General features: G+C 43.1%; 1 protein-coding gene across 2 annotated transcripts in view; it reads left to right on the top strand.

Annotated features, from left to right (window-relative positions):
- Nucleotides 1-584: 584 nt before the first annotated feature.
- plce1 (phospholipase C, epsilon 1) overlaps nt 585-22,749 on the top strand; it is a 74,609-nt gene continuing 52,444 nt past the window's right edge. Inside the window, exons 1-3 of one of the 2 annotated variants that reach the window (XM_069664383.1) lie at nt 585-1,208; nt 1,665-2,075; nt 2,163-2,372. In XM_069664383.1, the coding sequence (XP_069520484.1) occupies nt 588-1,208; nt 1,665-2,075; nt 2,163-2,372 (1,242 nt within the window). In that variant the 5' untranslated portion in view covers nt 585-587. Of the gene's footprint in view, nt 1,209-1,664; nt 2,076-2,162; nt 2,373-22,749 lie in introns of those variants that run through there. The other variant, XM_069664382.1, reaches the window with a different exon arrangement.

Below are 22,749 nucleotides of genomic sequence, written 5' to 3'. Positions count from 1 at the left end.
TTGACCACGATGGCACACTGAAACTAAAGACGCTTGGATGTGTTTCAAACTAATGAGTTTCAAACTAATGAAAAAAACTGAAGGTTTGAGTCTGATGATAAATATTGATGGTTCAGGGTGCACTTGTACTATTTAAGTCATCAGTAATCAATTACAAGAATAACCTTCAACAGATCAAGGGTCTTGTATCCCACCTACCTGAGGCTTGAGAACTTTTCTGTCTTAAGTTAATTTACATTAAGATAAGTGAGCAAGCCTCACAACAGTATAAGGTTATAAACATGACAATGCTATCGACTTGCACGATAATTGGGTCTTTGAAGTTCATTTCCTCTTCTAATTAGATTTCCTCTGTCTGCTCTACGCAGCCGTTAACTGAGATGGAAGATGTCGCTTTTAAAATGTTAATAGTTAAGAGCCTGAGAGAAATGTTCTTGACGGATAGTTAGATCAGATTTACGAACCAAATTCTTACATTTTTCTTAATGCTGGTTAATTTATCCTGGTAACCTTTGTTAAAATCTGCTTTTTATGTTCAATGTTGCAGGAAAAACAAAGGATAAAGTAGGACGCTCCAGGGAGAAGTGATGGCCACTGAAGAGAATCAGACACAGGTCGAGGCTGCTGTTCTGGCTCAGCTGGCTTTACCTCCATCCACTGGAAGCAGACCCAGAAGAGACGCCACGAACGCAAATGACCGCCAGGAAGTACGGCGTTACTCTGACCAATTGTGGAACTCAAAACGCCGAGACAGCCCATCCTTACTCTTGTATAGGAAGTTGACGTGTGACAGTGGGAATGAGACAATTCTGGTTGAGCGATACAAGTGTTTGGATATTAGTTCAAAACTCTTAAGTGAAGAAGAGAAGCTCTCTCCAGAGCCGTCTGCTGGCAGGAGAACTGGAGGAATAACCAACACAGTTACTCAGATACCTGGAAAAGGTCCGGAGGGATCTCTGTGCCAGGTGGACTCATCTGCAGAGGGTGTGGATGCAGGCAGAAACACAACTGGCAGCACCCGCTGCTCCTGTCACACTTCTAGCTTTAACAGGAGTCCAAACATCTACTGTTTCGACAGCCCAAGATACAGTGTGAGCCCCGGCTCCAGCCCTGCTCACAGCCCTCACCTCAGCCCCAGCACTTCTCGGCCCAAACGGCGGCACATCCGCCGCAGCAGCATGCCTGTGTCTATGCTGGCGTTCCACAAGGTAACAATGGAGGATGTTGTTAATCTAAGTCGCTTTACCAAGGTTACATTACGTGTTCTCTTTGCTCTAGGCTTTGGGCCACCTAACCATAACATTAGTTGTCATTTAGGTGTCTTTTGCCTGGCGCGTAGCTAGCTCACTAGTAAATGATGGCTGTAAGAGTTCATCGTAACGTTGATGCTGAAATTACTCTGTGTACGTAACGGTTATACTTGAACCTGAGCTTATCTGGTTACCCACAAGGCCACGTTCCTTAAAGGGGAAGGCTCGACTGGTAACTTTACAGATAGATCTAAGAGATGCACAGACAACAAACAAGGTGCAGCTTCTGCGTCCTTTTTTTTGGGCATCTATCTGACCAATCAAAATTTGGTTGCTAGACTCCTTGACTAATGTTTGGTCAACTATCCGACGGCAGCACTCGAGTATCTTAATTCCCTTTTTTCCTCCTTGTAGACATCACCTTTCCATTCCTCCCGGTGCAGCACATGCAGCGAACCGAGCTCCCTGGCGTCATCTCCCTGCAGTTCCCCCCGGTCCAACCACCGGCAGCATCACCAAAACGGACACATCAAACGGCACCATCTCAACGATGGCTTCTCAAGTTTGGAGAGACTCAACCGCAAGCCAAGAGTAAACAAATGCTCCCTTGAGAGACTGTTTCTCAGACGAGCATCTTTAGAAACCATAAACACAACCCTTAGGAACGATGAGAGGCTGTCCTCAGGCGTCAACAGGAAGTGCAGCGGGGGCAGCAGCAGTGATGAGGAGGATGGAGACGGTCTCTTGGACGACCCAGAGTTTGATAGGAACCGCATCGAGCGTTCCACCGTCCTGGTGAGGCGCTTCTTCAAGAATAATCAGAAGGTATGTATATGCGATAATCCCTCTCTGTTCTCCACTCTCATTGTTTGTTTGAAGACAAGCTTGAAATCATTTACTTCATTCCATAAGGTGACCAAGTCGGTGTGTACGGGAACCAGGGCGATTGTCAGGACGCTGCCGTCAGGATGCATCTCAGAAGCGGTCTGGGAGGTGGTCGTTCATCGCAGGATGCGTCAACCCAGCAAGAAGGACGTGTGGCCGACTTTGAAGTGTGGTGTGAGAGAAGAAGCAAGAGTCTGCCGGGGGATGCTGCGTTTTGTTGGACTTAAGCTACAGCGGGTAAGAGACTGAACACTACACAATTGAAGATGTTTTCTGTAATCATTCCAAGTTTAGCTTTTATGAGTTAAGGAAATTTGTTGCAGTGCGAAGGTTACATTCTTGTTGTTCATGGTCTTACATCATTGACGCTATAGTGTCCTTGTTCTTTAAGTGCTTTGAAATGACGTGGAATTTCCACTCACGGCAAAGCTTTGGGTTTATGTGTGGTTTCCCTTTTTTAATCTCTCTTTTCTCCACCACAAGTGCGATTCTTAGAAGCTGCATTGGCACAAGAGTATTTATGACTTGATTGATTCTTGTTTCAAAGGAGAGAGATTGTTCTTGGCGTCTGCTTTTGTGCGTTTGGGTTGAAATGTGAGGCATGTTTTGCACAAGATGAATAGTTTGTTCGAGGAATATGTTAATAGACCAACACAGTCAAAAAAACACACACAGGCTCTTTGTTCAGAGTCGGCCCCTGCTGAGGAAAAATGATTTATTCTCTGTTAGTGCTGCTCCCCGTATTACTGACAGGCTGAATGACTGAGCCTTCTGTGTGTGTGTGTGAGTGTTGGTGTGTGTAAATGGACCGAGCAGAGTTGGCTCCTGCATGAAAGTTACAGCTATGGAAATTGGAGTGAGGATAAATGAGAGAGACAGAGTGAGAGCGGCAGAGAGAGAGAAACTCGGTCCTATGCTGTGTTGTTATCAAGTTTCCAAGCGAGAGTGTTTTTTACGAACCTCTCACAGGAGCCGTTCAGCTCGATGGACCTTGGCAGCCGCAGTTTAACCTTACAACAGGAGGCAGTTTGTCTGTCAGAAGTCAGTCCGAGAGTCTGTTGAAGGCTTGGACTCAGCAGCGTCCCATCAGGATGCTCTCAGCTTGTTTCTTGTTATCTTATCCCACTACTTCCTGTAGAAACTCAAAACACATGGAGACCGAAAACACACATTAAGCACTGAATTACGCAAGGGCAAGTTCTAACATAGACATACACATACGTGATAGCAGTTCCTTTGTAACACATTTGTTCGATTTACCATGTTTACTGCAGCTTTCAGTGTGTTCATGTCAGCCTCCTACTGACATGTATCTCTTTATATTCTCTCTGAAATTACCTCTCCGAAGTACAACTGACCCTTCGTTAAGCCCCTTCCTTGAACGGCCACTGCCCAATCCTACATTAGCAACCGTAACTAGGCGCGGGAGGCTTGTCAAGCTTTCAGAACAAGGAGAAACGCAGAAATGGTGTGCTTACGGAATCTTCAAGTCCGACAGCAGATACCCTCATAGTGGGGGGATGTCATATTTTTCGCTTTCCCGAAGCCCAAAACTCGAGAGGAGAGAAAGACCGCATTCGCAGTCATCGAAGATCAACAAAATCTCCCTCATTAGCTCCATAGTAATAACATGGATATATGATATATATGTATGGATCGCTTGATCCTGACGCGCGTTAAACAAAAGGAAAAAGAGGATTAGTTTTGCTAGCAATGGGCTACAACGTATTACATAATAAAAGTTAAAGGGAGTTTAAAATAAAACAATATATTGACTCACCCTGCTGTGCAAGAAAACTGTTTATGATTGTCCTTAACATGAACTGTAAAGACGTGGGGTGCCTGACGCTTGCATTGGGACCGGTGAGCCTTTGCCTCAATTTTCATGTCCTCTTCGTTCTCAACACACGCTGACAGATTATATTCTGGATGTAGCTTCCAAATGCGTCCTGACGTCCTTACTGTCTACTTGTCTCTGATATTTAGGAACTATTTTTCCAGAAATGTGCTATTGTTTCCCTTGGAGCATCTCTCACTGTTATAGTTGAAAACCATAATATTTACATGCCGGTGCGAAAGCTTGACAGGCGTAGCAACAGTAACCTAGGGGGGCGGGACTTAGCGAAGGGTCAATTCAATCAAACAGACGTATTAACAGAGGAGGACTTTCTATTCGGACACGTTCAACTATATATGTGTCTGCATAATTTGCATGCATTTGTATTCGTGTTGTGTTTTGGGCTCATGCATAACAGAGCCAAGTCCAGTCTTAAGTTTCTCATGTATGGAGGAACGACTTGTACGCTCACACCGTAGAAACTCACACACTCGTACTCATGTGCACGCTGCTGCTGCTGCTGCTGCTGCTGCTGCTGCTGCTGCTGCTGCTGCTGCTGCTGCTGCAGTGCGGTTTCTGACTTTGCCAAAGTGTTTTTATGAGTCCTTTGTGGGCGTAGAAATACGGGCAGAGTTAAGTCCACGCAGAGCCGCTTTAATAATGAGCCCATTGAAAAATGTGGGGGTTGCCAGCACTCTCCTTGTCAAAACACCATCCGAGCCGCTTCTGTGAGGGGTCACCAGAGAAACTCAAGAGAAACGCTGCGCAGCAGTGAAGGAGTCGAGCTGAAGAAGTTGTCATCAGGGTCATAAAAAGTGTGAAAACGTAGCAACATGTCCAACTAATACACGGGAGGCGTGCAGTGAAAAACATTTACGTACGTTTGTGCTTTATTAAATTGCAGGCAACAAAAGAAATACATAATACTAGTAAATCAGAACAAAACACTGCGTCTTTTGTCTCTACTCCCTTCTGTCTTTTACACACACACACACACACACACACACACACACACACACACACACACACACACACACACGAGGATACTTATACGAGGCATGTAAACCTGACTCCGCAGTAACCTTGTTGAGGAGTTTTCTGGAAGTATCCTGTGGCCCTGCGTGTTTATTGCCACAACTAATGAAGCGAGCCAAAGAACACAGGATTATGTGAAGGAGGGATCGGAGCAGGGCAGCAGAGGCAGAGGGAGAGGGGAGAGGGAAACACAGCAGGAGAAAAAAGAGGGAGAAAATGAGATTTTAACAGCGGAAAAAGAAGAAAATGTACCATGAAGGAAAAGTGAGAAACAGAGTGGTGGGGGGATTCAGGCAGGGAGCGTTTGAAAGAGAATAGGGGGAGAGAGAAAGCACAAAGGATGCCATGAGCTTAGGTTTTGTATACGTTTTTATAGAAGGTCGTAACGGAAAATGAAAATGGAAAAATAGTCTCAATGGAAAGAAAAGAAAAGGCAAAAGAGTTTTGCATTGTCCAATCAAAACCGCAAATGAGAAACCATTTTTTGAGGGAGTCTAACTTCTACTTGTATTTCGTTCTGTTTTTCTCTAATTGGGGATACTTTATTTTCCTCCTTTTCACTTCTGGAGCTTGTAGCAGAGTCGTATAGAAATTGAATCAGTGGACAAAAAGCTTGAAACAAAGGGAGCACATGACATCACACATTGGCCACGATGCTTTGTGTTTTTTGCACTTTAAAGGTGACATATTTTAGCTATGCGATCAATTGTCTATGATTCTAATGTGTTTTTGAATCACGTTGGTAAAGTTTGTTTCGTTTTAAAAATTGTTTACATATCTTAATTTCATTATTTTTCGGAGCCTCTCCTTCCTCCTGAAACCAATAAGCCGTTTTGCCATTCAAAGGTCAGACCTTAGCCACGATTGGCTGACAGTATTTGGAGTGACCGTGTAGCCCCTCCCACACCTTTGCGATCCTGTCACTCCAAAGTTGTAGAAAACATGGCTGCTCTAGGATCGGTTATTTGGCCTTATATGCACGGGCCAGAATCGCCAGGAGGTATGGGAATGGTAAGCTGAAATCTTGACGACTTGGCTACAAGCGAGTACAAGAAGGCAGCCTGAGGTGAATGACGGTGAATGACGATTGGTCGATTTCAGCGACCGCAAGGTTCTACGTAGAAACCTGCAGCTGTTCTGAACGGCCCATTTCAGAGGCGACCTTTTTAAACATGTCATTCTGGAAAAACACAGAATTATGCAGTTTTCACTTTTTCACTGTGAACAATAAAAACCCCCAAAAGCTGAAACCCATGCAAAATATGAGAACATCCATTCAAAAGATATGGCCCCTTTAATCGTAATACAGGTTCCCCAAACAGATGGCTTGTTAAGTAAATTATCTGTGTCATTTTGTCTGATAAGCGCTGATCAACTCAGCCATAGTCTCGTTTTAAATTGTTGCATCACTAACTGTCAGGGAAGTCTAACACAAAATAAGGAAGTGTGTCATTACTCTGTGCAGGTTTAGCTGCGACATTCTCAGTCAGACACACACACACCTGGTGCTGGGATCAAACAGCCTCTAACGCCTGAAGCGTTTTATTGTTTCACTTTGTGGAGGCTACCAATTACAGCCCTGCTGAGTCCTTTTATTTAACCCAAATTGGTGTCAGGATAAGTGGTAAGTGACCATGCACACACACGGACATATACACAGCGGAGGCATGCACATACACACTTGTTACCACTTTAAAATTAGCTGGTTTGAAAGATGTTTGCTTGTAAGTATAGCGTCTTCCCACTGCCAGGGATGCAAAATAGTCTTCACGGACGGGAATACATCCTCCTCTCCTGGGACCAAATGTGCTTTCCTGTTTCCCCTAGTTTGTCTTTTCAAGTATGTAGACTTAAAGCCAGAATGTTGCCAGTTTAAATCCGGGAACATCTATGCTGGGAAAGTTATTGAAAATGTCTCTTGGTGACATTCTCAACTTGTTTGTTGTTTGCAGCTTCGAGACTTTCGTGTCCCTTTATGCTTTTGTCAGGGGTCCAGCCACTCACATATCAGACAATATCATCGGCTCAGTTAATACTATCAGCTACAATTGCAACTAAGTATGGTTTGACAACTCTCACAGGGCTGCATGTTGCTCACAGCTCGAAGGCTAGAAGGTTTGTGGTTATTCCCTGTTCGGGCGTAGGGAGCCCTTTCTATGTGGAGTTGTGCATGTTCCCCCCCCTGCATGCGTGGGTTCCCTCCGGGTACTGAGGCTCCCACAGTCTAAAGACATGCTCGTGTCAGCCCTGTGATTGACTGGCGATGAGTCCAGGGTGTAGTCCTGCCTCTCGCCTAATGACTCAACAAGTTGAGTCACAAGAGGTGATGCAAATCGGTTGCAATTTGCAATTTCCTCTGAATAATAAAAAAGTAATAAAGCAGTAAAAAAAATATAATTTGCTTGATTTACATATACATAGTCGTGAAAGGCTTTGTGTACAAATGTCACTCATATACAGGAACTCATAAATGGACAGACTCACCCAACAACCCACTGCTGTGACCTACATATGAAAAATACCAATGAAATATGATGTAAGATGTGCTTTTAATCACACGGGAGGTTGTCTATCATCTGCTCCACAGACGTCTTGTCGTTACTTTTATGGCTTTAACTTCCTGTGTATCTCCTCATCTCTTTTAACAGCAGGTGGAGCTCCTTTTAAAGGTGGTTTCAGCTGATTAAAGGGCAACACCGGCTACAAAACCTCAACGTAAGAAAAGACTAAATTGAATCTTATCGCAAACCCAATCCTTGCTGATTGGCTCAGACATGAATTTTATGTCTCCTGCCATGGATTAGCAGCATTGTTTGCAGTGCTGTTTGATGCTGTCTGGGCTTCGGCACTAAGCTGTTTATGTTCAGCAAACTTCGCCCGCCGTCCAAGACAATAATATTCAAATGCTGCCTATATAACTTCCGGGACTTGTTGCTAAACTCATCCATGTTTGCGCTGTTATAGCCTATTTTCCATCTAGCTGTTTGCTAGGTAAATATCCATCCCTGTAAAATGGGCCAATTTGTTTAAAGACCGGTTATTTACGAGCTCAGGTAATAACTTTTGCAAACACATCCAAATCTTGGTCACCAATTAGTGCCTGTTTGAAATGTAGCCTTTTAAGATGAAATGACCGGCAAACATCCTGCTCCATGCTAGATGTTGTCATGATGTCGTCAGGTCATTTCGTCAGTAAATAGATTTTTTTAAGAGTCATCACACAGTTACTGTGATACTGACGCACGCTGCATGCACGCACAACAAGAAGCGTCTAGTGTCAGCAGATCTGGAGGAGGCTGAGCTGTGATACTGGCTGTGCACGGCGTGTACATTTTTGTTTAGATGACCTGGACTTGAGCAACATCGCTTCGTGCCATGTCTATTGAAGGACACCTGATTGTTATCAATCAGCATGAAAAAGAACAACGTGAATCATTTTTTTTAAATCATCCAAGTGTCAACATTATGAATCAACTGTAAGTGAACAGTGAACAGAATGTGCCTGAGGATGTTTGTGGTGACACATACTGCACAAGGCATGCTGATCATATCAAACTGATTGGTGTGAGTCTTGAAGCCCCACAAGTTGGAATCTTTTTTTGTTAATTATTATTATTTTTAATATATTTTATATATAAAGATTATTTTTTTGGCCTTTCATGCCTTTATTGAGAGGACAGTGGATAGTGTTGGAAACAGGTGGGGATGACACGCGGCAAAGGGAGTTGAACCCGGGGCCGCTGCATCAAGGACTGTAGCCTCTGTATATGGCTGCCGATTTAACCGCTGAGCTAATCCGGCGCCCCTGTGCTGCATTATTATAAAATATGCTGAACTGCTTGTGGGTCACATCCATCACCCGCCTCCAAACAACATCTTGGCGTCCCCTCTTGCCTCTGTAAGAGATCGTCACCTATTGAAAAATAAAATGAGTCCAGTACAGGCATGATTAGTCCAGCCCACTTTAAGGGATACAGCACATGTGCAGGACACATTTAAGTAGGTACTGCCAAAAGACAAATTTGTCTCAGATCTCAAATATGGTCTGAGTGATTGGATCTCAGTGCATCCTCGATGCGTGTTGGTTGCGTTTACACATGTTCGCTTGTGATCGGATCATTCACGACGCATGCTAAAACCAGGTGTTGAGAAAGCCTGTGATTCCGCCATTCAGATCTCGCTCTGCGTTAATAATCAACGAGAAATGTTCTATTATTTAAGAAGAAATTTGTCATCCAAAGAGATCAAATAAGAAATTGGAAGGACTCGAATCCGATGATCAATTTCACCACTCGATTTGAAATTGGCTGATAAACACCACCTCTGTACACACACACACACACACACACACCAAACCACACACGCTGTTACCCTCCATGCATGTCACACTCATTTAACCTTGTGTCTATCACTCCTATGTTCTCTCGCTGCGTGTTGTGCCACTACAAAGGAATGTGCCGAGCAGGCCACTCTACTAACCCAGCTGGGTGTTGCGGCTTAGCCAGAGATTAGTGGTATGCGTGTGTGTGTGTGTGTACTGAAAACACTCTTGTTTAGTCAGATGTGCGCTTACACAGAAAAGAGGTAGGACAGTGAATATCTAGCATGCCTTTGTAAGGAGTACTGTTTTTCTCAATGACAGGATCTTGAACTTTGTGACCTCTTCGCTCTTTAAACTCCGTCACTGTTTATAAGTGTGCTTGAATCCGCTGCACAGGAGCACATGTGACGACTGCTCTGCGTTTTGTTTAAAGACATTTCATCTGTTTGTTTTCGTGGGGTGACAGAAGGGTGTCAAAACTGCATGTGGGTGTGCTTTTGCCTCATGTGGTTTAAATCTGTGTGTGTGTGTGTGTGTGTGTGTGTGTGTGTGTGTGTGTGTGTGTGTGTGTGAGCTAAGGGCTCTCGCATCTCTGCGATGTTGTGGGAAAAATTGCACTGCTCCAAAAATGTGTCAAAGTGTCCCTAAAGGGATCCAGAGCTAAGGTCGTTAAACTACAGGTCAGGACCCGACACAAACAAAAGAGTGGAGAACTTTGACCCCTGGGGTGAATGCAGAATGCAAAGACACATGCTGCTGATCAATATTACATTTAACCTTTAATTGTTTTGTGGCATAATGTTGGATTTTATTCTCATGAACTTAAATCACCTCTCATCGGGGGAGCACACACAACATAAGAAATGTAAACAAGCACACACACTTGAACTTCCTGTCTTGATGACTAACCCTGTAACCTTCTGTTCCTTTGACCTCTCCAAGTTTCATCGCCCTCATGTGACATAGCATCTCTGCTCACACGGCTGCAACATGTCACACAGTTCCTGCACTCCCCCAGTTATGTTCATCTTGTATTGTACATGACACAATCTGGAAGCATTAACCCATTAACGCCCTCTGCTTTAATTAAGAAAAGAGCGTTTAGTTTGAAATGAAGCAACAGTCTGAAAAGTGGATTAAATAAAGGCACAAAGCAGTTGTGGGTCATGCTATAATTGTTGCATTCGAAGAATAACACAATTGATGTAAAAATAGGCCCGCCACCTCCCCTTTCTAACGCTTTGACTCATAATTTGAGGTCATCCAGAGGCGATATAGCCAAAATTAAACCCTTAAGCACACAGGATGCTGCACAGTGTTCTTGCGATGTAACATTGAAATGCATCGCCACAGGCGACGTGAAAGCTTCTGACAATCTAATTGAGAAGGTAATCTTTTAATCGAGGTCGGCTCAGTTTTGATGGCTTATTTAAGTTATTCTGAAAAACAGGTTTGAAGATTATCTCTCATCCCTGCTGGCTTCTGGCTGACTGACGATGTTGTTGAACCAGACTTCTGTCTGCACTGCTGTGCTTCTTAATCTTCAGTCTTAATTGTTAACAAAGTCATAAGGCTCAAAAATACTTTATTTACATCTGCTCTCCTGTTTTATAAAAAGTCCATTCAGCTGTGAGAGGGCTGATTGGACTATTTTGGACTAGGGCATCTTAAAAGTCAGCATTTGGTGCCATCTAGTGGAGAAGAGAATATTTGTGCTGTAGATGGAGAGCAGAATATTTTTTGTACGTGAACACCAGAGTCATGATTTATGTTTCATAAGAAATCAGACGGTTGGACGGATGGTAAACAAACTGTATGTTCTGTTTCTTTATGATCTGCATGCAGCATGCTTGAGGTTTGTGGGTATGTTAAAGAGCAGAGTCGTGTAACACTCCCTTTATACTGTGTGTCAAACTGGCTGTCCTTCTGATCCCTGCATTGGTCCATTTCAATCAGTTGATTTACAAATGTTTTAGCCTGTCAAACGTAATGACAATTTATTTTAGGCCACTGTCAATGGATTATCTTTTGTTGGTTAAACAAGCAAATTAATGGTGTCCGCTAAGGTTCCTGGAAATTGAACTATATCCTGTTAGACAAAAGAATAATAGAAACTTTACTCAAGAGATGAGTTGTTAGCCGGATGTAAAAGTCATTTTTTATTACCAATCAATCTGACAATTATTTGCTTGATCATAAAAATAGTGAATGGAACTCTCTACAAGCCCAAGAGTATGTTATTTATGGAGTGATGCCTGCAAGCTACTTCAGACAGGCAACTCCAGCTGCACTGATTTCACACTTGTTATGCGTCATTCTCACCTGACAAACACCTAGCAGACAGATAGACGGACAGGAAGAGGGGGGCGGGGCCAGCAGAGGTGCAGGTGTGTTTGGGGGACTGAAGCAAAGCAAAGTGATCAGATTGTGAATTAAAACTAAAGTGAAGAAGAGAGTGCAATTAAAGTGTGGAAGTAAGAGACTGAGTAAGTCTACATGTGATGTGCTTCTCACAGAAATCCTTGTTGATTAATTGCGATTAATCACTTACAAAGCCTGTAATTAATTAGATACATTTTTTTAATCTCCTGACGGCAATAGATTTGATATGATGTGCGCATGCCCAACAAAATCCTCTACCCCCGCTGCTGAAACAAATCCTAGAGCAAACACTGTAAGCTGCAAGATTTTTGATCCCTCCCTCTGCTCTGTCATTGCCACCGCCGCCCTGCACCAGTACTGCGCTCATACTTTCCGCCCCTCCACCACCCCAGCATCCACCTGCAGGCCCCGGCTGGGGGGATTTGAGATCTCATCGCTCCTCAAATTTCTTCATGTAAAATAAATCTTTGGGGAGTGATGAGGTCAGAGCCTAGACGCCAAACACAAGCTACGTTCTGCTGCTGCAATAAACATTTCAAACTATTACAAACGTGAGTTATCTGACTGAAATATAGTTTATTTGTGCGTCTACAGTTCAGAACTAAAAGAAAAGAAGATTATTAACAGATAAGATTAAGAAAAACAGCAGATTCTGCCAGTTTATAGAAACAAAAAAGAAAAATATTTCATCTAAATTCTGTCATCTACCCTCCCGTAGAGGCGACCTGATTTGCCTCATTTTACTTGTCAGATGCTCAAAGTTTCAGTTTTCAGAGCTTACATGCAGATCCAGCAGATGGCAGCACACGTCTTTGAATGACCTGGGCATCTGCTGATTTCCGGAAAACTCCTTAATATTGATGAAATATGTTGTATGTAATAAATGAGCTCTGAGTTATTACACGCCACTCCATTGTATTAAGAGAAAGACAGAGATAGCATCCTGGAGTCTGTGATTAGGATGAAAAGTGTTCACTGTCACAGAACAAGACAACACCACATCGTTCTGTATCTTTGTCTTAATTAATATTGATTGAGGGACTTTGTGCCCTCTAAAGGCAATTAGCGTAATAAATGTAGTATAAAACGTGGTTCTGACCCCGGGTTACTGGCTCAGGAGGCCGCTCTCATTAGCGCAGTATTGATCAAAGCAATGCAAAGCAAAGACTGAAGGCCGGCCAGCTGTTGGCTTTGTTCTGATGACCGCTTTGATGTTAACTGTGCATGAAACACATTCATTTTTCTCCTCTTGATTAGGCAGATTCAATAGAGCATACTGTATTCATTTAGGCCTGTGACTGTTGTGATTAAGTGTGTATGTGTTTGTTAACAACGCAATTACAGATGAGAAAAGGCATCACCAAGGCCTTTGAATTTAATGTGAATCTTTGCTGTAACATGACACATTGATTATCTCACTCTGCACATGTGTCATATGATAACTACGTATTTAACCAATGCTACTCGGGTGAGGTGACTCATTTTTGTTTCTCTTATTAAAGCATATTTGTAGCTTGCAGGGTTTTTAACTTTAGAATGTAAAAAGTCTCAATGTTATAATAATACTGAGTCTTTCTGGCAACAGACAGCAAGTGCTTTGGGCTACCCTTAAGCTTGCAGGCTTAAACAGAGAAGCTGCATCAGTGGTCTTTAATTAGGGGGTTGGCATAGAAACGCCAACAGAGCAAAGCTAATAATAAGGATCTAGTGGCCCTACCTCAGCCTTTATTGGTTTAATGGTGGTTTAATGCTTTACCTGTCCGTATAAAAACTAGAACATGGTTATTGTTTAGCCATTGTGACTCCTTTAATTTGATAAGACTTTATCAGACCTTTAGGTGGCCAAATGGAGAGTCCTGTTTTACTTCATAATCATCATATTTTTCGATTTAGCCAATAATTTAAATTCAGGGATGCATTGTAAGAAAATGATATTAATGCTAAAGGTTCTAAATTAAAAGTTCCCATGACATTAAAGAACATGTTAGCATTTTAATCACATTTATCCTGCGATAATTGTAACCTAGATGCCAATATCTGTCCCAATATCATTTGGTTAGAGATGCTGCTATACCATTTTTCCCTTCCTGATAACGATTCAGAAACCTAGACTTAAGTATTGGCCGATACCCAGTACCCCTCCGATTCCAGTGGTAGAAAAAGTATAATTAGAGGGAAATTGCTGACATTTCGCTAGCTTTGACCAACATTACATTCTCTAGCAGTCAGTTGTTTTTTATTTTTACATGATAATTTACCTGAAACCTACTTCGCAGATACTCAATACCCGATGCCCAAAACCCGATAGCCAATACCCGATGCCCAATACCCGATACCTAATACCTGATGCCCAATGCCCAATACCCAGTACCCAGTACCCAGTACCCAATGCCCAATACCCAGTACCCAATGCTCAGTACCCAATACCTTACATCCAACGCCCAATACCCGATACCCTACATGCAATGCCCGACACCCAATGCCCAATACCTGATACCCAATATCCAATACTGCACTTAACGTTGCATCAGAGATCGATACTCTTGTTTTCTATCGGTATCGGAACAACCCATTCTGCACAGGGGTGAATGCTTATTTTGTGTCCAATGAACTTTGATTGTTCTCACATTCAAAACTATTGGCTGGTGTAAACGCCAATCAATATCCACGACCAGTCCCTCTCCAGCTTCCTGTTTTTAAAGGAAACGCATAAATATGTGGAATCATATGCTAGCTAATTTAAGGGAACTTACCATGTTACGGTCATCAAATGAATTTGGCCTGAAAACAAATGTGACTACATGAAAAAGCAGTTGTGACAAAACAACTCACTGCCTCATTTCTAGCTTTCCCCTGAGTAGTAGTAGTATAGTTTTCATTGAGTTGTCATGATAAAGGGATACTTTACCAGCCTAGGAAATAATCTAGCAGGGAACATTTGCAAAGAACCCCACAGGTTGTAATAAACATGTAGGACATAGATGGTACTTTTATTGTTGAATTCTGTGTTTACTTTGCATAGCAGTTTGTATTGACAGTTTTATTTTCACTCTGTAGAAGACGACTGCACAGTTTAATGAGGCCACTGGGGAAAAGCTTTTGCACCATTTCCTGACTTCAAACAGGAAGCACAGTGATCTTCTTAAATAATAGAAGCCTCTCTCTTCATACTCTCTTCATCACTTTTAAGCAAAAATACCTCTTCGTAACTTTTTTGACGTAACAAACTTGGAATGTATTAAAAATTGGCTTACTTTTGGATCAGGCTCACGTGACTGTTGTTGCTTTAAAAAGGGGATCTGATTTCCAGGTTCTGCGTAATAGCTCCTAATCAAAACACAGAGGCCTTATTTGAGTTGTGTTAGACATTGTTTAGACAAGTTCCGAGAGGAGGATCGATCGAAACGTTGTGTACCAGCGTCTCCTCCGTCTTTGTGTGTTTAAATCGCGTTCACTGATAATATCTCACATCTTGCTGCTTGGTTGTAACGGGCCATTTGCCTCATAACCTAATATGGGGGTACCCTCTGATTCTTTCTTCTCCCCCACTCTTCTCTATCTCGCTGCCTCTCCTCTTTGTAGCAGCCTTGCTCTAATGATGCCTCTCTTCCTCCCTCTCTCTCTCTCTCCTGCTCTCTTTCGCCCAAGCCTCCTCTCTCACTTTTGTTAGTGTACACAGACTAAGAGGGATTGGACCTTGGTGCTTTTTCTTCCTCTCTCTTCAATAAATCAGCTTTTTTCTGCGCCACAGTAAGTAAACTGTTTGCTACTAGTTCTTGCTGGACTTAGTCAAGCGTCTTTTCATTCATTGTGGTATGTGGCTGTATGGAACTACACTTTATTATTTACATTATAGCCTGGTCAGTGATACAGCAACAGGATTTGATCAAGCCTACTAAGCTAGATGTTTTGGAAAATGCTTGGTAGCGTGGTGCTGTTGAAAGACACCTGTTGGATATGAAAAAGCAAAGCTGAGCTGTGCAGAACGGCCTGTAAGAAACTCATATTCTAATATAATAGTATTATAATACATTTACAGAAGACTCAGTGAAAAACTTTCAAATCTTTCGGACTCTATTTTTCTGCATGTAGCTCCGTCTTTAACTTTAAGAAGTGAAAAACACTCAGGCTTATCTCCGGCTCTCTGAACAGGACTGTTATGTAGGAGAGTGTACTGTAGCCGCACACTGTTGTATGACATCATGAGAACTGTAAGCGGGGGAGTGCGATGCTGCGGAGGGGTCCCACTGGGTGCTCGGGGTAATGGGTTCCAGGTTGTTTTGGCCCTCGGGATGACCCCACTTTTTTGCTCTGCAGCTTCTCTGTATTTTTCCCTCCTCTGGTGTCTTCTTATTTCTTCCTCCTAAAGCTTTAAGCTAAATAATTTTTCTTCTCAATTGGGTTATGAAAACATGTGACTCACTTGCACAGTCCAGTGCAAGTTTAAACTGTGTTCTTTCGACCACAAAAACAGCCATTATTGCCTCAGCTGGACGGCGTATGTGACGTCTATTCAATTTGGTTTCTCCATTGTGTTGTCTGCATGGTTACTGTACGCAACAGCTTATGAAATATCTGCGTGCATGTTGCCTTTCTGCTTCAGCCTTTATATTTTGTGCATCACAGTGTACTTATGAATAAAAGGGATAGATATTCCTGCGTCAGACCGAGATGTGCAATTTAAAGGGCCAGTTCGCCGATTTTCAACCTCAGTCCTGTCATGCTATTATGGAGAGCTAACGCCGTTATGGTAGAAAATAAATGCAATTTCGCTCTGTGCTTTTGGAGGACGCTATCCACCTCTCCAATGGGCCCTGGAAAACCTCTGCCAGACAACGTTAAACACGTCATCTGGCGGAGGCCAGGGAGCTCGCTAAACTACACTTCCTCAATCTAGGACGCCCGCCTCCGATGTCATGTCTCATTTAAAATCGTCAGGTTTGAAATGTAGACTGAAGATTTTTTTAGACGATCCACCGGTATATTCTGGTCGTATTTCGGATTCTGTACCGCCCTGAGCCGTTGCCTGCAGCGATCAATGTCCCTGACTGGAAAACAGTAGTATTTCTCTCCAGCGTCTCTCGCTGGGCCGTTCCTTTCAGAGGGAGGGGCGCAATGCACGCTGGGTGTTGTAGGAATGTAGAATGGGCGAAACCACGAGCTGTTTGTACGACTTCCTCCACAGCTATGGCAACAATTTCAAATATTATTGCTTCTATCGATAACAGAGAACACCAGCTTTGACTGACAGCTGCTTTTTCCAGGGGCGAACTGCTCCTTTAAGGGAAGTATAATACCAGAATCATTGCCATAAGTTTGACGCACTATTAAGGCCTTAGAAAACCAAATCAAGACTTGTATTACTCTACCTAAACAAGCTCTAGTTATCGTCCTCATTGGCTAAATTGCTGTGGTGCAGCTTGTAAGCAACATGTTGTCAAGACTGATTACCAGAACTGTGAACACAAAGTCGGGGAGCGATAAAGACATATGCAGAAACACTATAATGCTCATAAACACCTCACTTATCTCTCCCGAAGTGTTCCACAAAGTACCTTATCTGCTGAAATAATGACCTGCCATCCCGTAAGTGTAACCAATAAGAACCTGTCATTCCCTTTCTCCTCTCTAATCACTCTGTTAAATTAGATCAGTGGGCTCTTTCCTGTAGACGAGTCTTTTCTGCTGCTTTTTGTCCTCCGCTGTTTTTCTTCTTACTGCCTCTTAAAGGGGTTTATGACAAGCAAATAATCTGCTCAATTCTTGGACACTGCTGTCCACTTCAGTGTTTCACGCACACACATAAAGTTCACACAATAATGCCCTAAGCTTGTTAAAGGTGTGAGGCGGAGCTCTGGAGGTGGGCCCAGCTCTTGGATCTTTGGTGAAACGGCTCCTTGTGAAATTCAACAGGGGATTATGATTCAAGTCACCCTTGGCCTCCCTCTCCATTTCCTCTGCTGTACTCCCCCGAGCTCTTTTTTTTGGTGTTTTTCCCGCTGCACCGTCCCTTCTCCTCCTCTCCTTCATCCTTCTCCATCTTTTTCTCTCTCCTGCATTCTTCTTCTGCTTCCCGTTGATCCTGTCTTCCTGTTTTTCAAAGCGTCTTCAAACCCAGTCGATCTCTCTGTCGTTCATCCTCATTAATGCTCTTCCTCCTCCACTTCTCGTTCCATCCTCTGTTATTCTTCCTCTCCGTCTCCACCAGTGTTCCCAAAGTCACTTCATGATCTGTGTTGATTTCCTTGGATTAGGTGGAAGAGTCCGGACCTTAAAAGTAGCTGGTTTTATTGCATGGTTCTGGACAGGCCACCGAGTTATCAATGCAAATATGCGTTAACTTGAGTGAATAGGATGCTGTCAGTCTTAAACCTGATTCCATAACTAGGGCGGGGGGCAGCAAGTCAAGAGTAGTGTTATGAGTACACACTGCACTTTGTGACATCACAATGTGCGAGATTCGGAGAGCTGGCCAATCAGAAGAAAGCAGGCTTGTAGGGGCGGGGTTTCTTAAAGGGACAGAGCTGACTGAGTTGTTTCAGGCAGCGGCTGTATGAGGGCCTGCACAGTTTTTTTTAACTGTGAATTATGCTAAGCTACTCCACAGGTATCAAAGAGTGAAATATGAAGCTTGAAATTAGCACAATACCCCCCCCCCCCCTTCCTCTTTTCAGACTAAAAACTAAACTAGAAACTAAACACAATGTCGGTAAATATCCAGCAGTCGGGAATCCCGGTAACTAAGAACTTGAGGAGGTTCCTGACCGCCCACACGCTTCCAACTCCCACATTACATGTACAGTGCAGAAATGTCAGCATCATAATCCACTGAGCCGCAGAGGGCCTGATCTAAGATGTGAGTCACACAAGAGGGGGTTTCTTCCCAGGCTTAAACTGCAAAACAAGACGCTTTGCTGCATTCCCTATTTCCCTATTGTGTCTTTTTCTCTTCATTTTAGGTGCACGGATACATACTTTGTTGTTCGCTTTCTCTCAGTCATTCAGTCTGTCGGAGCTGATTTCGCTCTCTGTTCTGTGCTCACGTGTTGATGCACTGCAACCAGCCACCTGCTTGTCTCCAGTTCCATCTTTTATTGTGGTTAAGCGTGTTGAGTGTCCCATATAGTTTCATAACCAAGACAATGCATCAGCCATAAGACATAAGTAAAGGGATCAGGAAGTTGATACTTTCTTAAAGAAAATAATGTAATGCATGATAAAGATGTAACTTTGACTGTAATGTTTGTGTTTATCTCATGCACATTTTCTCAAGTTCTCATTTAATCACTCTAATTTCATTTTAATTATGACCTTAATATGCCTAACTATCTGTGCGTATTTCATCACACAGCATGCGCTCTTAAGTGCTTATTTAAAACACATACTCAGACATCAGGCTCCGCTAGTCTAAGCAACACTGACTCTTCCAAAGACTGATTACTAAGCTACGAGTGCACGGACCACCTACACACACACAGGTATACAAGATATTCACATGCACATACAGACACATAGCTTACGGTAAATACTCATAGAAAACATTCATGTCTACATAAAGAATTTTTATCTGCCTACACTGAACTCTTTTGCGATTGATGATGAGCACGTGCAGGATAATGAGCGGAGCGCTCAGCGAGCAGTGAGACAGTCCAGACTGCAGCAAAGCAAACATTACCTTGTGGAGACAGAGACGGCGGAGAAGGTCAGAGCAGAACGGGACGGTGCAGAGGGGTCGTCTGTTTCCTGGTGATGCAAACCAGGTTTAGGATAAAGACACTCCTGTGCTGTGGAGACATTAAACACACACACACATAGACACCAATGATAGTAGTACACATATGATGCTCCTTTTCACATGCTCAGTCTGAGAAGCGGGACGTCTGCTAGCTTGGCATGTTTAGGTGTGCTTGGTTTATGTCTTTTGGTCGGGTTTGCAGATCCAGCACGGGCGGGGAAGCTGAGATACCAGAGCTGCTGAACATACCTGGCTCCTCCTCACACAGTTCTTGAATACACTACATGCTGTGGACGTACACGTGTGTTTGTCATGTTTTGTGAGCAGGCTGCACGTTTTCTTGCTTCCTCCAAGAAAAGCTTTGTGAGCCGCATGTTCTCACACAGAACGAGGTATTAAGGATTTTAGGAATACGGGGCTTTCTCAGATCGAATTCTTCCAGTGATTTGCTGTGCTACAAGGCCGAGCCAAGCGATGGATCAGTGCAGGTTTATCGAGTTCATTTTGCTCTGCTCTGATCGTGATTAGCTCAGCAGAAACACTGGGAAGTGATGCAGGAGAGATGATTGTTTGTTGGGGCTAAAATCTTATATTTAAAATACTATAAAGTGGTATTAACATCTATGTACCCCTTTCTTAATTTATGTTTCATGTCTGTCAATTTTGCTGTTGAATTTTCTTGTAGAGGAATTGAAAAATCGCTTTTACTTTGAGAGAGCAAACCTCCCTCTTGTCCTATGGGGGAAATAAAGTTGAAAAGCGTCTGGGAAAGGGATTTGGGTGTTTCATTTGATGGAGATAAACAGGCCCAAATTTGAGGCAATTCTCAGATAATGTGGAGGGATTTAAGGAGAAGACTGATCCAGTTGAAAATTCTACATCGTTACTATTGGACTCTCAGTAGATTACACAGACCTGACTTAAAGGACTCTGCAACTTGCTGGAAATGTAGGGGAACTCTAATGCATGCACTGTGGTTAGGCCCATCCAAAACTTCTGGCTGAAGATTCACACCTACGTTATAAATGTTATTAGATTAGATTAGATATACTTTTAATTTTTCCTGCACAGTTGCACCAAACAAGGAAACAATTCCCCCAAATGTTATAGATTCACATTTTGCATTCTGTCTGAACTGTTCTGACCCCTCTGCCCCGTCCTGTTCTGCTCTGACCTGCTCTGTTTAGGGAGATGGTGGCGTTCTGTTGGTATTCCCTTGATGTGTGGAGAAATGGACCCAGACAGCAATAATGATAGAATGGCAACATATTCTCAGGAGCTGGAAAACGCCCAGAACACTTTTTTACGATTGGGTGACTGAATTTGGAAAGGTTGCTGCATATGAAAGAATGTCATATAGGAATTGTAATAGTGCAGAAAACATACATTGCTTTTACAAAACACTCAATAGTAGGATATGGTGGAAGCAATTGAATCTTTAAAGATTGAAGTACTTAAAGGAGCAGTTCACCCCTGGAAAAAGCCGCTGTCAGTCAAAGCTGGTGTTCTCTGTAATTGATAGAAGCAATAATATTTGAAATTGGTGCCATAGCTGTGGAGAAAGGCCCAGGGAGAGACGCTGGAGTGAACTACCGTTTTCGCTGCAGGCAATGGCTCAGAGCGGTACGGAATCCAAAAATACGACAGGTCCACAGTCTACATTTCAAACCTAACAATTTTGAACGAGACATGACATCAGAGGCGGGCGTCCGAGATTGAGGAAGTGTAGATCAGGGAGCTCCCTGGCCTCCGCCAGATGATGCGTTTTACGTAGTCTGGCGAAGGTTTTCCAGGGACCATTGGAGAAGTGGATAGCGTCCTCCAAAGGCACAGAGCCATTAGCTCCCCATTAGCTCCCCATCATAGCATGGCCCTTTAACTGGCCCTTTAAGGTCGATATGGTTGTTGTCTGTTATTTTTATTTAGTCTTCACCTGTATTGATAATGTATTTCTTTGTTACTTGAGTTACGGGGAGCAATGGGGAAGTATATAATGTGTATTTGTACACTGATTACATAAAAAAAGTCATAAAAACGTCACCTTCAAGTTTCCTTGCTCTCAAAGAATACAACCTTTGATCTTTGGCTGACAATCTTTAAAAGGTTTAAGTTGGAGGGGCATTTCATTGGATGTGAAGATGATGTAAACCACATCCTGTTTCTTTACGTCTTCCACAACTTCTTTAAAACATGCATGAAACTGAATTGTATTTCAGCTTCATGTGTCATGAAATGGTTTTGATTTCTTCACTGATGTTTGTTCTCAAGCAAAAGACCTTTGAATCTTCTTCAACCTTGCAACGAAAATACCCGAGTATTATAAATGAACCTTTTAGGATCAAAATAACCAAAATCAACTCGCTCAGTGAAGCGAGGGTTAAGCCTGACGTCTCTGCGATGACCTCCACAGACCAGAATAACAGAGTTCTTTTAACGCTGACCCCCCCGGTGACCTCGGCTGACCTCGACCCTCCGTGATGCTTCTAAAAGTAGAATACAGTCGAAACGATGGGTTTCTAATCCTTGCATGTCCGCTTCGTGGGAGAGAAAGTTGTGGGTAGCAGAGTGCGATTGAAAAGATTTGTGAAATCCCGTGTGAGAGTTTATTTGTGCGTGTGGCACAGTGGTAGTAGTTGGAAGGAGGCTAAAATGTACACACACACACACACACACACACACACACGCACACACAACGTTGCAGCATTTCACAGACAGCTGGGCAGCATTGCATCGTGCGACGGCCTTTAAGTTCTGGAGAATATTCCGAGTAATTGCAGAGGAGTGTGTGTGAATGATGGACAGAGAGTGTTAGTATGGGGAGATGGTGTCAGTGTGGGAATATGTGTGTGTGTGTGTGTGTGTGATGGGCCACAGACATCAAAGCAGAGAGGTCGAGGAGTTTGGAGGTTGGATTTCGGGGAACCAGCTTCAGCCTTTCTAGTGTCCTGTACGCTCAAACATACTGTATGTGTCTGGTATGATACGCATAACGACATAAGCGTGAGTCAGAGTGCGTTTGTATGTCTGGATTTTAGTGTGTGCGCGTCTTCCTGTGTGCGCATTCCAGCTCAAAGTTCAGTAGATCTGCACGGTGCCCCACAGCGCTACGTGCTAATCCCTTCCCAGAATGGCTGTTGCCAGGCAGAGAAATTACCCAACGGGGCGCTAATGGGACTTTATAGTAAACTCATTCATAACAGAAGGTTACATGGCATGATTAACAGTAATATGTAAGTCAGAGCTCGTTATATATCAGAGTATTGGTTTAATTGGTTCACTGTTATGATGTGCTGTATCCAGTGTT

The sequence above is a fragment of the Semicossyphus pulcher genome, unplaced genomic scaffold (genome assembly GCF_022749685.1).
Source record: "Semicossyphus pulcher isolate SPU_LCO1_2020_fin unplaced genomic scaffold, fSemPul1.0.p SCAF_16, whole genome shotgun sequence".
NCBI classification, from domain to species: domain Eukaryota; kingdom Metazoa; phylum Chordata; class Actinopteri; order Labriformes; family Labridae; genus Semicossyphus; species Semicossyphus pulcher.
This window is presented reverse-complemented; position numbering and strand designations above follow the sequence as displayed.